This window comes from Siniperca chuatsi, linkage group LG15 (assembly GCF_020085105.1).
Source record: "Siniperca chuatsi isolate FFG_IHB_CAS linkage group LG15, ASM2008510v1, whole genome shotgun sequence".
Taxonomy (NCBI): domain Eukaryota; kingdom Metazoa; phylum Chordata; class Actinopteri; order Centrarchiformes; family Sinipercidae; genus Siniperca; species Siniperca chuatsi.
In genome coordinates this window covers 20,324,620-20,339,971 of record NC_058056.1, presented here as the reverse complement: position 1 = coordinate 20,339,971, position 15,352 = coordinate 20,324,620, and the positions used below count along the sequence as shown (strand labels likewise).

General features: G+C 40.2%; 1 protein-coding gene across 5 annotated transcripts in view; it reads right to left on the bottom strand.

The window, feature by feature from the left end:
* Positions 1 to 774: 774 nt before the first annotated feature.
* The window catches only part of ppp2r3a (protein phosphatase 2, regulatory subunit B'', alpha), a 66,329-nt gene continuing 51,751 nt past the window's right edge, over positions 775 to 15,352 (bottom strand). For 4 of the 5 annotated variants that reach the window (XM_044166324.1, XM_044166322.1, XM_044166325.1 and 1 more), the window contains 11 exons: positions 9,983 to 10,267; positions 9,472 to 9,575; positions 9,227 to 9,329; positions 9,035 to 9,109; positions 6,113 to 6,356; positions 5,446 to 5,494; positions 5,258 to 5,347; positions 4,895 to 5,070; positions 4,645 to 4,763; positions 3,921 to 4,027; positions 775 to 3,719 (listed from right to left, as the gene is read on the bottom strand). In XM_044166324.1, coding sequence (XP_044022259.1) covers positions 3,623 to 3,719; positions 3,921 to 4,027; positions 4,645 to 4,763; positions 4,895 to 5,070; positions 5,258 to 5,347; positions 5,446 to 5,494; positions 6,113 to 6,356; positions 9,035 to 9,109; positions 9,227 to 9,329; positions 9,472 to 9,575; positions 9,983 to 10,267 — 1,449 coding nt within the window. In that variant the 3' untranslated portion in view covers positions 775 to 3,622. Of the gene's footprint in view, positions 3,720 to 3,920; positions 4,028 to 4,644; positions 4,764 to 4,894; positions 5,071 to 5,257; positions 5,348 to 5,445; positions 5,495 to 6,112; positions 6,357 to 9,034; positions 9,110 to 9,226; positions 9,330 to 9,471; positions 9,576 to 9,982; positions 10,268 to 11,761; positions 12,456 to 15,352 lie in introns of those variants that run through there. The other variant, XM_044166326.1, reaches the window with a different exon arrangement.

Genomic DNA, 15,352 nt, shown 5'->3' with positions numbered 1-15,352 from the left:
GCTCTGTTATTGGCCTGTCCTGTCCGTGTGGTGAGGACAAAGAGAGAAAGGATAAGGATGATGGCACTAGTGAAGAGGTCAGTGGTGCCAGATGGTACCACTTGGCTGCTGCTGGGTCTGGACACACACCACTGCCCAGTAAGGTTACTTGTAGCAAGTAGCATGAGAGGTATCCAGTGGCAACTGCTCCAAGGTTGGAGTAATAGCACAGAGACCCAGGCAACACTGCTGTCATGGCGAGGGCAAACACCAGCAAAGATGTCAGTGCAAGCTGGATGGAGAGGGTGAAGGCCATTAGCAATGAGAGAAAGGTACTAATAGCTAATTAGCTGACTGATGTTATAACCAATATCAGTATGCATCCCACTTGGAAAGTTACACAATTGAATTGAACAACATGACATGGACTATGATATACTGTATATGAGACTAGTCAATGTGGGATCATTGGCTGCTGTTGGGATTCTCCTAAATGTTTTCTGCCAAAAGATCAACAATGTGCCACACTCACCAGACACTTCCTGTGTTGGTCCATGATTGTCATGACAATAGTGACACCAGCCACAGTGATTCAGTATAGGCCTGCTTACGTCATGTGTGCCAGTCACAGTCACTCAGTAGTTCAAAAGAGTGTAAAGTACACTCTACTGGGCACCAGTGCAGACAAACACACTTACAGTACACAGTGTGTATAAACAAGGAGGGAATGATAATGAACATGTGTGTGAGAGAGATGTTTTTGTGGGTAACTAAAAAATCTTCAAGGAGAATTTATATTCTTGAAACATCTTTATTTAAACTTTTAAACTTCAGACAAAAGCAACAAATGACAGGGGACAGGGCATAGAAAAGGGACGAAAGAAAGAAAGAAACTGATGGACGGAAAGAAAACCATGCCAATACAATAACCATCAAGATTTGAACACATCTCAGCCTACTCAAGTCTCCTCTGCACAGAGGAAGTACATCAAAGTAAAAGTTTTCTCTCTACCTCTCACAGTGGAGATATAATTTCAAAGTAAAAGTCTTGCATGGCTTCTGTCCTTGCCTGATGCTGCATGTGTGAGCACCAGGACACTTTACATAGAGCCAGAAAGTTATCAACCGGAGACATCCACTTGCCTTCAACAGTTCTTCTTAAATACTGTCTGGATGAGCGGGTCTCCTTGACAGTGTGTGAGTGTGTGTGTGTGTGTGTGTGTGACCACAACAGTGAAACATCAGTCTCAGAGGTCTTCATATGAGATGTATCTCCTATTTTTGTGATTGTCAGATCAGTCCTCCAGAGGACTTCCCCTCTTTTGCTGATGAAATCCACCGTGCATCTAACACACAAACATACACACATCTAGCATAATTTACCCCCCTATTCCGAGCCACACAGTGGCACAGCAATACAAACCATCAAAATACATAAAAAATCAAAGCCGTTATATCTATAATGGCTTATTATTACTGTTATTATTATTATAATAATATATTTTAATACACAGTCAGGCACATTTACAATGGCAATAGAGCAGCAGGAGGAAACTCAAGGTCCTTTAGGCCTTACAGCATCCACAAGCTCTCATTATTCCTTTCAATAGAAACTATAGTGTGTTGTGTCTCTGTGTGTGTTTGTGTACAGTAAGTGCCAGTAAAGGAGGTATATGCCAGTGAATTTGAAGCCATTGTGGACAAGAGCTGTCCCATTCCTAATTAAAGAGTTATACAAGCGCGCGCGCACACACACACACACACATACACACAGACTCCGGGAACACATCCCCATGGCAACAACTACGACATATAAACAGCCTGAAACTGAGAGCTACACATCACACGCTCCTAAAACAAACCCCTCTATCAGTGATTTATAAGCAAACACATGCTCCTAGCTATTACAGTAAGGGCAGTGTACACACTTGCACCTGTCCCTGTGAGTGCAGCACAGTAAATAATGGTGTTAAAGGGTCAGTCCACCTAAGTTAAAAGACAAAATATCAGTTAGTGTTTCTATCCAAATAGTTTGGACTTCATTTACCCAGGTTGTAAGATATGCATCTCTGAGATTTCTGCCTCCATTTCAATATAATAAAGGTGAAAGGAAGTATGCTGGTGTTTATAGCATTGAAAAATGACATTTCAAAAAATTCAACAGCAACTCATCGTCCCAGAACCTATGTACCTACTGTGGATAATTCACAGACCTCACTGTCAGGAGTTTACATAAAGACTTTTTTTGGTAGAAAGGAGCTCCACTTAAAAATGTTTCAATGTTGTAAGGGTCACAAATGAAATTCCATTCATTTCCATTGTACTGTGGCTGAGGCAAAAATCTCAGAGGTAGATTTAATAAAACTTCTGCAAATAAAACCAAAACTATCTGCAGGCTAAATACCACTTGAGGTGTGAGAATATATATCTTTTCATAATTTGAGTGATCTGACCCTTTAAGAGGCATCCTTAGTGGTGTGTTTGGTATGTGTGTTATAGGGAGAATGGACATCAGAAAGTTTCATAAACAAATGGTATATGACAATTTGGCATAAATGACAAAAACAGATCAAGGTAATTACCAGGTACTGTACACAGTCAACAAGGATGTTAGAAAACATACAGTGGGTTGTGCTGGATAATTCCATGAGAGTGACAACTTACAGTTCTTATGCGTATCTATTGCGTTATTACAAATTTTACCGGTGGAAATGTGTGGGCAACTCTACCAGAGAGTTTGATATGTTTGTCAACATGCATCATTTTATGTGCATACATCTCACTGTGACCCAATTGAGAATTAATGCAATGAGTCCATGTAGTCAGACTTTTTCCAGGATTGACATATGATTGCAAAGGGAGTCCAGAGGTGGAGTGGTGAACTGAACTCCCTCTTGGAAAGGTTGGCCAGCCTTTGTGCATCGTGCATGACAGTGGCATCCAGTAGCACAGACTGGCCACAGAGAGGTGCTGTTACAATCACCCAAACTGTTTCATGATTCCTCCCTGAAGGGACTGGAGCTTTAACTACTTCCTTTACAAGGAAAACAGTGACAAGCTGCACACGCAGCAGGTTTCTGATGGCAGTGTCTGTCTGTATGTATCACAATTGAGTAGCTGACTGTTTGCTGACGGTGGCAGTGCTTATCACTATAATTATCTGTTTCTGTCTCCCTGTTTCTCCAACTAGGAGTCTATTTGTGTAACTGACAGTGTACCTGTCTATCTACCTTTAGCACAGTGACAATTGAAAATTCAGGTGATTGTCTTCTGGCAGGATTGTCAGTAGAGAATTCACAATGGTAATTACATTATTTTACAGTTTTTTTTCTTGATTCCTTTTAGAGCTTATTGTTCACTTCTTCCCCCATCATTGGCTTTGTTCTCTCAGATGGAGAGGATAGCTGGAGGCAGTGACATTGTTTTCTGTATGAATACAGATGCATTATTGCACCAGATACAGAACAGTACTGGTTTACGGTCACACACGCACAAAAACTGATGAGTCCATTCTGAGGAGACTCCAAAGTCTTTGAAAAACAGATGCCAAAATCGTTTTCTCTCTCTGTCTTTACATCCATGTATTTTTTGATGCATCCATCCAAAGGGACCTTCTATCACCAGGAATTTCAAGGAAGGAGTTTTATGCTGACAGGTCTGATATGACCAGTTTTTCCATTTTATTCCCAATCTCTCCAGGGACTTGAAGCTCCTCGGATTCATAGTCATCATCAAATGACCTGAGAGCACAACACACATAGTAGAACTGGTTAATTGCTGCAGAATACACCTTATACTTTTATTGTCTTGACAATCACGCTAATCTACAAATTCTAAAAGGGGTGTCTTCTTTAAATGCATGGAAAGCTGCAGAGAACTCAGCCTATTAAAAAGATTAATAGGCATGTATGTAAGTGTGAGTATGTGTGTTTGTGTCATACCCCTCATGTAGCTGTTCATTTGCAGTCTCCTCCGCCACCAGTATCTCGTACTCCTCTGAGGCATATTTATCCCAATCAGATGGCTCTGGACCGTCACTATCAATGTCCTGGAACAACACAAGCACATCAAAAATCTGTATTTTAAAAAGGTATCGACAAAAACTCACAAAAGTAAAGTAAGAGAATTTCGTATTTTTTTACGAAATAAAATAAAGGCACAAAAAGGGAAGTAGCTTTAAAACTATACAATTACATTGCACCTCTAAGTGTGGAGGATCTATCAAAACCCAATAGTTCTACTGATAATGGACGAATTGTGTGTGGAATGAGTTGTTTTTCATTTCCAAGTAATTTCTTAGATTAAAAAAAAAGAATATTTAAAGCCCAGACACTGTAGTATTTTGAAAGGTTTGAGGGCACCGGCATGCATAAATACAGTGCTGAAGAGTGGTGTGAGCTTTCAGGGTTTAATATAAACATATCTACAGTCAGTCAGTAGTAGGCAAATGTTATTATATTTCTATCATCTCAAAAGACAACAAGAAAAATACTAGTCATCAATTGTGTCCTTTTTTAACTGTGTGCTGCTTCACACTTATTCACACATTATTTTTGAATTTTCTCTTTTGTAACAAGGAATCAGCACCCCTTATTCCCCTTCAAATTGACAGCTCCTGCAATATACAGTAGCTGAACATTACATATAAGAGATGCACATTCACACCTTTTGCACAGCAAATGGGTCTCTCTGTTCATGGTCCAGGTATTTCTCCAGGTTGAAGAAGGTGTCAAAAAATATGTGAGCCATCCGGCAGCGCTTCAAATCACCAAGGGTTATCTTACCTGGAAAAAAACACATTTTAGCAAGGTGAAAAGGATGATGGTAGGGTGCGGCTTTCCAATAAAGAGCAATAAAAAATAACATTTATAAAAAGGAAGAAAAACACTAAGGGTGAGCTAATACTGGCACTAACCTTGGCTCTCAGGTTTGACCAGGTCAAGCATCTGGCAGAGCAAATCCTGGAAGGGCAGAGGTTCGATGCCCATCCTTTCCATCCTCTCACATTGTTCCTCATAGAAATACTCCAACTCAAACATGGACAGGACACCATCGCCATCTGCATCCATGCAGCGGAACCAGTACTCTATACTGGAGAGAGAAATGACAAATGCACACTGAGTTACACACTACATACAGACACAAACACAGTGGAAAAAGTGCATTTGCAAATAAAGCATGTGACATCTGGCTGGGATTTAGCATATTAGTCACATTCAGAGAGAAAAAATACTCAAATGGCTGCTCAATCACACAGAACGAAGCATATGTATATTACCTGGTGGGATTTTTCTTGTCTTCTTCAGATATAAGGAACCAGACAAACTCAGCATAGCTCATCCTGCCTTCTCTCTGCACAGCATTACCCCTGGAAACAAGTGAGACAGAGCAATTCACATTCAATACTGCCATTATTTTGAAGTAATCAGCTCCTCTATGTTTGTTTATGTGTGTGTTCCCGCTTACCGAGTAACAGCCCCCGAAAACAATCTTTCAATGATTCTGTTTGAGGATGCTGTCAGTCGAGAGAAAAATAAGCAAATGTGATTTTGTTCAAAGACATAGAAACAAATGGGTACTGTTGTAAACCGTTACGCATACAGTACAATCACTTGCGTAAGTACTGAGTCAGCGAATTAAATTTTGGCTAAGTGGGTCATATAATGCAGTTGTAATCCATTTTACATCATACAGCATGAAAGTGTTAAACATAGGACAAACAGCTGTTGATTTTTGCACAAGCAAGTGGGGGCCCAACAAATGGAAAATAAGCAAATGAATGTACCAAATCAAAAGACAGTCTGCTTCTGATTCTTTACTGGCATCCAATCCATATAAAATCAATGAAACCAAAAAATACAGCTCCAACTTCAGTTTTATTTATATAGCCTAATATCACAAATCACAAATTTGCCTCAAGGGGCTTTACATTCTGTACAGCATACAACACCCTCTATCCTTAGATACTTCATGTCATCGGCCATAAATGTTATGTTCTTGATTTTGAAACAATATTTGTTTTGCCTTAAGGCCTAAATTCTTTCCTGATGTACTTTTAATTTTTGTAACCCAAATGTGTCTGGTATAGATGTATTTCAGTTATAAACCCCCTGCTCTTTTGAGTTGTTCTTACCATGGTCATTATATCTCGCCAGGTCTTTAGGGTCAATGTAGAGGTCATGGTCAGTGTCCAGCTCCCAGAACTTGCAGTAGATGACATAGAAGTGTTCGTAGGAGAAGTAGTCAGTGATCTGGTTGATGTCGTCCTCCTCCTCCAGCAGGGCCAAGGTCTGTAGGAAGTTGCTCCTGCGCAGCTCCATCATGGTAATACGACCCGTCCACGAACGGTTCACAACGTAGAATATCCGTTGGATCACCTAGGACAACAGAGTTTCCAAATGGTACTGATTAGCATGAGTGAAATCATTCTACAATAGGGAGAGAAGAAATGTCAAATTAAATTGAATTATGAAATTCATTTGATAAAATAGCGCCACAAAAGAATCAACACAATTACACAACAGTGAGGCACACAAAGGATTATCACATACACTCAGACTAAATTATAAAGTCTTTAGGTCTTTAAGAATTGCACGTAAGAGGTACATAATAATGTAGTAGAGAATTATGTTGACATTTGCCTCTGCTGTTCTCAATCAATCAATCACTTTATTTGTCCCCAAAAGGAAATTGGTTGCGAGGCAGTGAAACACAAAACACAAGATAAAAGCACATGAAAACATCATAAATACAAAACAGAAATAAATAAAAAAAGGCCACAAGTTAAAATTATTTTAAAATAAGTTATAATGTATGTGCTATTGTCACCTTTCCAGAGTTAAGCTGAGAGATGGCAGAGGGTATGAAACGTTTTTATATGTGTTAGTTTTGGCTAATGGGAATCTAAAAAGGCTGACACTCTGACGGGAGCTGTCAGGCTGGATGGACTCTGCTTTCAGTCTATGAAAATAGCATGAAACTCACATGGGACCTATGCAAGCCCTGTCATCCAGACTTAAACATATTCCTCACATTCCTCATCTTGCCATGAGGGAGACCTACCAACAATGCATGACATTGTTGTCCTCATTCATAATATGAGTAAGACAGGTCTTTAGCATACAATGGAAACAAGGGGGTCCGGGCTCCCTGTGCCTGAAATACAACACTTAGGCTTAGTAAAGAGCAGATTAGCACCCATTTCCTGGTACATGGACCTCCCAGGGCTACTACAATAGCAGGTCAACTGGCCTAAACTGAAGGAAGAGTCTTAATATGGGCACGTGGAAGGTTGGGGGCCTCTGCTGTAGCGGGCTGTAGGGGGCATCAGTGTTTCCGTGATGTCACTGCACACTGACGCACCAGACCACGGACTTCTCTGCATCTCTGCACTTCTACACAGCAAAACCTCGACTTCTAAAGCACGTGTTGCAGCTGTCCCGATCCACATACACATCCATAGACACCCACATACACAAAGTCTGCACAGTAACTAGATGTGCACAGAAGCAGTTCTGCTGACAATGTAGGAGGAGTAAATTCTGAGAGGGCACTGATATTTAACACCAATCTGACTGTGATAGTTTTGACTATTTCATGCTTTGCACAGTGTAGTGGTGGAAAAAGTATTCAGTAAAAGTAACAACACCAATATGTAAAAACACACCATTACAAGTAAAAGTCCATTCAAAAATTTATCATCAGCAAAATTTACTTCAAGTATCAAAAGTAAAACTACTTATTAATGAACACTTTCAGGGTGTTACAGTAAAACTTCAATTAATAGCCCGGGCTTTTATTTGTTTCAATAACTGAACTCAACCTGCATATTTTTGGGACAGGCGTCTATATGGGACAGGCCTTTCACACAAAACTCTTGCTCAGCAAATTTAAACCAGTATGAATATTATTTGTATAAAAATTTGAATAAATTTTGAATAACAAAATTGAATAACATGTCAATTAGGAATCATTCATTTGATGGAGCTCCGATGCACAGGGAGAGGAGAGAGAGAGAGAGAGACCCGTATCAAAATACCGGTAGCCTACCTTAGAAAGAATGAAAGTCAAAGGCTACCATAGTTATTTCAACTTGGATTAATTTTTATGAAAAACCTTTTTGATTATTTTGATCAGTGGTCCCTTACGGACTAAAGGAATATAAGTAATCAAGGAATGGACACATATTCTGACTTTATGACCGCTTTGAAGGTAGGGAGTCACCACTTATTTTCCATATCTCTTGTTTACTATGCCGGTAAATCTGAATTAATTAATTACACTTTGGTGCTCATGGTTTCCGTAAAATGAACTGAACGATTGAATTGTGGAGAATCTAACCAATCTAACGATGTAGCATGTCCATATTGACAAAAGTTTAAAGATTTATATTTGTATGTGTGATCTAAGCAGCTTTGAACTAGCTCAAGCAAGCAGCCCGGTGGGCTCTAAGAGGTTTTATATGTCCAAAGAACTTCTATAAGAACCAGACCCGGTGTCTAATTGAGATCTGCATTTATTTGTCAAAATATGTAGCCAGACCGGACAGTAAAAGTGAACGGCGTTTAATTGGGACTTGGCTTTTAATTAAACTAAATTAAATTTTACGGTATATTATTATAGTTCATTACTTGATTATTATTACTGATGCATTAACATGTAAGTAGCATTTTATTGTTGTAGCTGTTCTAGCTGGATCTTATTTTAACGGTTTAGTACATGTTGGACAGTTGAATCTATATAATATTTTATAACCTGATTTTCAACTGTGTTTCTTCAAATACATCAAGTGTGACTACTATGACAACATTAATAATGTGTCTGATGTTCAGCCTAGGTCACTGATTGCTTTTTTGTGCTGTATTCTTATATAATACTGTACATTTTTTAATTATACTTGGATAATAGATAAGAAGCCACAGCTCCATTACAGCCTACTCAGCTGACTAGTAAAAGCTTGAGACTGAATGGTAGTGATCTTATCATAAACTTACTCTAAAATACACTATTACAATAAAACATATAAACAGCTGATATTATTTTTCATGCCATTTACCGTTGTTATGTAACGGGAATGGAATTCAGGTGCATCCTTCAGAAATGTGAGCCCAGGGTGTGTATCCACTATGTCCTAATCAGACAAACAGGAAGAAACAGAAAAAAACATGATTTTGACAAATTTGTGGTCAATATAGAGGGCAGCACAGAGATTTTGTAATGTTTGAGTTGTTGTTGATAAGACATTTACCTGCAGTAGAGGAATTAAGTCCTCCTGCTCCAGGTAGTTACAGCTGGGTTTGGCTAGCAGGTAAATAAACCTTGATGCATCATCGTGGCAACTATGCAACAATCTGAAGGAGAGAAGATTAGAGGAGAGGAGGGGAAAGGAGAGCAGTGGAGAGGAGAGGTTTTGGTAGATGTTTAATATCATAACCTGATTAGAGTTATGATATCATATTTCTAAGACTTATATGAACATGAGGTCTGTCTTACTTCCTCCAGGTTGCAATGAAGGAGTGAACAGAGACAAAGCCCGTCCTCTCGCCACCTGCTGAGTAAAACATGGGGGCCTTCCAGTAAAGTGGACACCCGCATGCCTGAACAGAAACACAAGTAACACTACCATTACCTTACCCTGAAAAACATTCATGTACTGTACTGTACTTCACAACAGTGTTTGTTTCCTAGAATCTGTGATCACACTGCTTAGAAAGGAGTGGCAGCATACAAAAACAGCAATGTATCACCCAGGCCACTGTGTGTGTAATGATTTCTGGAGAAATGAAACTGTTTCCAGAAAATGTTCATGGAATAAATCCTAGCTTCAAGATGAAACATGAAAACATTGATGTTAATCCTACATATTACTGCAAGTAAATGTTGATGCTAATATGTTCATCTTTTAAGCTTGTATTATACTTAAAATCAGGTTAAAATTAAAAACAGAATTAAAGGGTGTTTCTAGAATTATGATCATTGTAATGTTTGTTGACAAACTACTAACCTTTGCGATCTTGCCCATTTCATATATGTCAGCCTTCTCCTCCTCAAACTCAGTGAAGGCCGTCTCAATGGCAGCAATGGCTGCATCGTGGTTGGTGGCCGGGCCCATGGCAGGGAGCCCACGGGGGTAGTAGAACCTGGGAATGTTGATGGCAGGGGGAGGAGGGGTGACTATCACTGGAGCCGGAGGAGGGCTGGGTGAACGCGGTGTGGGGGCGGGTGCGGTTGTGGCCAGGGCGGGGGCTGGTGGAGGTGTGCCTGGTTTCTTCTCTGGTTTGGACTGGACCTGAAAAGAGAGAACAGAGATCATGTGTGGGAATCGACAAGCAGGGCTGGGGTGATTTCCTGTGGTGGCCATTTTACACCTCGTATTTGAAATTCTATTAATCTGTAATCAGTTACAATTAAAAATAAAAACATTATTAATGTATAAATCACTTTCTTTTCAACTCCATATTCATTTTTAATGGGAAAGAAAATAAGTATTTTCCCCAGAACTAAGACACAACTTCACTTCAAGGACCCATGTAAGGGATGTGGTGGAACGACAGACTTGTTTTACAATCTCTCAGTCACAAAGTTAGTCAGGAAACTGCAAAGCAGTCAGCACTTGAAACTGATTGAAATGGTTGGCAAGAAAAGCTCCAGGTGGACTATGTTGGGCTTAATTTAATTTATCCTAATCGCTGGAACCTTAACTAACTAATAAGGCAAATTAAACAGCACACATGTCAACAGTACTACTTTATTTATGATGGTTTGTTTAAGCCCTTTCAGCAGTAAAATTCTGTGCACATATATACACATCGATAAAGAATTTAAATGAGCGCTACAAAAGTAACCAAATTAATTACAAAAAAAGGGCCTTCTGGGTAGTATGCATTAATGCATGCATGAGAAAGTAGTATAATTTGTCTTAGATTGGGAAGAACTGGTTGAAAATTGTTGTCCTCAAAAATATTTATTTATTGTTTCACAATATATCCAATATTTTAGATTGCTTTCTTTACTAATCAAATGGTGAGCAGGAAAGAGGGAGAGGAAAAATGCTTCAATAATTTCCAGCCATCTCTATTAGAGACCCGACACAAGACTCACTTCATGTAACTTCATGTAAAAAATGCACCCATACATTGTGGACTGTCCTTAAGAAGATCAGCATACTCCATTATCTAATTCACAAGACAAGAATTTACACTACCAGCAGTGATAAGGTGAGAACATGTCAAAACCGATGTGAAAAGTTACAGATTTCTCGCAGTGAAATTAAAAGACCTGAAACCAGAATTTAACACTGCTTCAAACAAAACTACTCGGTGTGTTCGAGCAGGAGCTCCCTGGTGCCTGGTGTGTTTGGTGTGTGTCTTCTCGAGGGCCTCCATACTGTGTGTACTGAGCAGGACAGCTGTAGCGCCCCCTCCTACTCTCCTTCACAGAGTTCATTCTATCACTCTATTCCTGCACCTCCTGCCCTATTAATACCCTACTGGTATCTGCCTGAGAATAGTTTGTTGTCCCTGGCATGTCACTCTGTGTGTGTATGAGAGCAACATGATGAATCTACTGTATATAATATATGAACATCTGTGTATGCTTATGTGTGTCGAGAACGTGTGTGTAAAAGAGAGAAACAAAGGAAGAAAGAGATATACATTTATAAACTATAAGGATTTGAGTATATTTTTTGTGTGTCTAACTTCTTCATATTTCTCATGAGTTTGCATTTTGCGTGCACATCCAAACTTGCACCCTGTCCATCCTGCTTATTGCACCAACTGACCTGTTGCTGCTGGAAGGACTTGAGTCTCTTCTTGAAGCGTGAGGGGAGGACAAAGTCACACCCCCTGGCCAGAAAAGCCAGCTCCCCCCTCAAGTCAGGGTCCCGGCGTAACGATGTCTCCTTGATCATCATGGTGGGGGCTGAGACACGCAACCCCCCACCAGACACGGCCACCGGTGCGGCTACTGACACGGCGACTACAGACAGACCAGCTTGCCCGGCAACCAAACAATTGCTGAAAGGAAATCGAGTGGACTCCAGTAAAGATGTCCACCTAACAGCTCAGATATCTAGTAACCAAAAAAATGGCCGAACACCTCAGGAAAGCATGTGTGTGATTTCAGGCAAAACGCCCTTTGGCAATCACTCACACTCACAAAATTTCTCTCCTCCAGGCTCCACTCGTATGTACAAGCTCCCAAAGCAGTAATCCAGCAATGTATCTGTGCAAAGAGATGTTCCTTAAGACTCCCGCACTACTGTAAGGCCGGGAGGCAGAACCATGGTACTGGACTGTTTAATGGCCATTCGCAGCCAAAACAGCAGCGTCTCTCTGGGGTAGAAAACCTCTGGTCTCCCCCTGTCAGCTCTGGATGTATTTATTTGGTGTAGTCTCACTGGTGCCTGCAGCTCCAAGCTGGGCTCTGACAAACTGCACTCAGAAACATGAGCCATGCCGGGGTCTGGCAACACACACACGGCAAACCGGCTGTCCTGAGCATTAGGGTGGGGGGTGGGGAGGGGGTTCAGACATGTTGCATATCTGTGTGCAGTGTTTTGCAGGATCTGAGCCCTCCTCAATCCCTGCCTTTGACTAATTTTAGCCAGTGGGAAGTTACAACTCAAAGTGAGTCTGATTGAAATAATTTTACTGCAGACAGGAAGCTTGGGTTGGTGCATCAGCGTGAGTGGAAAGGACAAGTAACCCGTAAATATTTTCATAGAGGCAGTTTGGGATGGAGTGATGAATCAGCGGGCAAAGCACCTGTTGTTATATCTGTTGACATACAGTTATTTCCCCGGACTTGTTGGGAGACTTAAAGCAGCTTTCCCTTTTTCCTAGAGCAATTATTGTTAATGATTTTTTTAAATAACCGATAAAGCTATTAGTCTATAAAATGTCAGATAATAAAAAAGTGCTCATCCCAGCCTACAATAAGATGACTTAATGATTAATCTATTTTCAAAATAGTTGCTGATTATTGTTCTGTCAGTTGATTGTTTTTTCTAATTGATTAATCAGCTGATTGTATCAGCTCTGCAGTCCATTACTAAAAGATATTCCGTTTACAATGACATAAACAAAGAGAAGCAGCAAATCCTCATCTAAACAGGGACTAGAAATTTGATATACAAAATTGTTGGCAATTACTTTTTGTCATTTGACTAATCAATGAATCACCTTATCGTTTTAGCTCTACTCTTGATTGACACCTGCCAAAAGACTCTAAAGCCATCAGTAGGATTTAGGTTTTTTCCTGATGCTTCTGATACACAGGTGCAAAATTAAAATGTAGTAGTTGTGGTTGAATTATTATAGATAAAGCAAGCTTGGAAGAAAAAATGTAAACATATTTGCACCCTTGGTCAATTAGCATATATGGTAATAGCTAATTACAGTGAGTATAAATAGACAAGTGTATAAATTGCAAATACAACATCCTCCATCTGCCAGGAAGCCCAGAGTCTGTCCTTTCTCCCAGCTATGCCAGATCAGGCCAGTACCCCTTTAGTGCCAAGCAACACCAACCTGAAGACTGACAGTGCAAGAGGGGATCCCTCAGAACAGATGGGCGTGACCTATTTTAAACTTGTCCAACTAAAATCCTTCCAAGACTAAGGCACTACACCAAATGTCTGCCATATAACTGTTAACACATAGTATACCATGTATATCAATGCTGCTTGCCACTGACTGTCAAAGAAAAGGAAACCAATCTTAGAAGCTGTTGGCGCAGTAAGCACAGATTCCACTGCGGTTGTGTTTCTGAGCAGCACAGATGGAGAGTCTAGTGCCCTCTAGTGCACATTCACTCCATTTGAGTCCCTGTTTCTGCTATCCTTGTGATCCATGTTTCAGTATGCATTTCATCACTTTGTAAACTGTTCTGCATTCAGAATGTGTCCATGTGTGTGAAAGAAAAATAAGTGAGTCACCTTGGATTTTAGGGTAACTCCTCTCAGCTTCCTGTACGCCCTACTGAATACTTTGGAACAACTGGACCCTGTACTAAAGCCAGGGTCACATACCGATCCCACACAAACACACACACTGATGCTGACACACACATTGTCTTCTTTCTGGCCACTTCTCACCTCCGTGCTGCAGGAGGAAACATTATACAATCACTATCTTGTGTCTATCAACAATGAGCACGTTAGACTCCCATCTCACCAGCCTTTCGTGTCATGTTGAATCCCTCATCCCTCTCTTTCTTTTTTCTCTCTCTCTCTCTCTCTCCCTGTCTCTGCTGCTCAATCCAATCACTGAAAGTGAGTTCCCACCACTTCCTCTGCACTACCTCATCAACTATAGCGATGCACTTGTGATATCATAAATCTCTCTATAAAGAGATATGTGTGTGCATGTAAGTGTGTAATTGTGAGTGTGTGTAAAGGGAGCCAGAACAGATGCCATTGGGCAGCTGTGTGCTCTTTTCCTGTCTGACTGACAGTCAGTGCAACCCTGCCCTCTCAAAAAGTCTCCGCTTGGTCCTAAAACCACCTTCTCAATCTTGAGTGTTAAACTTCACTCCAGCTTTTAAAATATTTGTCACTTAAGCTGGCACAACAGCAAAAGGCTGCTTCTTTACCAAGATGTGAAGACTGTGAGGATGGAGTGGGAGTCAGCTCCTTTAAAGATTCGGAGATGTTCTACTACGGTATGTGGGACAGTAGCTGCAGTCTGCTCAGGTGACATGAAAACAACTTGTGGGACAAACTGTTCCCAATGGGGTCCATAATCCATAAGGTCAGCAGTGAAGTGTGGGTCAGTTTGGCTGCCACCCAAATGCATAAGGACTTGTTAATATGCTATATAAAATGCTACAATGATAGGACTTGTATTGTAATAACCTGGAATTTTAGTTTAGTTTAGTTAGTTATTCAACTTAAACTGGATAAGAAAAAAATAACAGTTTTGTTGTTCAAGTTCTTCAAGGTTATATGTTCAAGTTCTTCAAGGTAATATGTTGTTATATTATATTGTATATATCATATTTTGTTCAATATTTTTATATTAACAATAGATGAAATGACTATCTGTAATGTGAAAGGGGACACTCGTAGTGATTGCTCATTGTTTAGATTTTTTTGGACTGCAACTTTACTGTTTTGGTACAGTCTTTTAAACCCTGTTTCCAGCTGAAGCAAGCAGCTGTTTTCAGCAAAAAAGCTCTGATAAACCCACTGTACGCTACCTACCCAGTACTAAAATGCAGACAGATGCAGTTAGTGACTAGCTGGTGAACATAGTGGAGCATTTAGCAGCTAAAGAGCCAGATATTTCCCTCTGGAGTTGGAGACCAAAACAAAGCTAAAAAGAATGTGAATATTAGGTCTATCACAATAATTACTTTATCGGCTTATTGA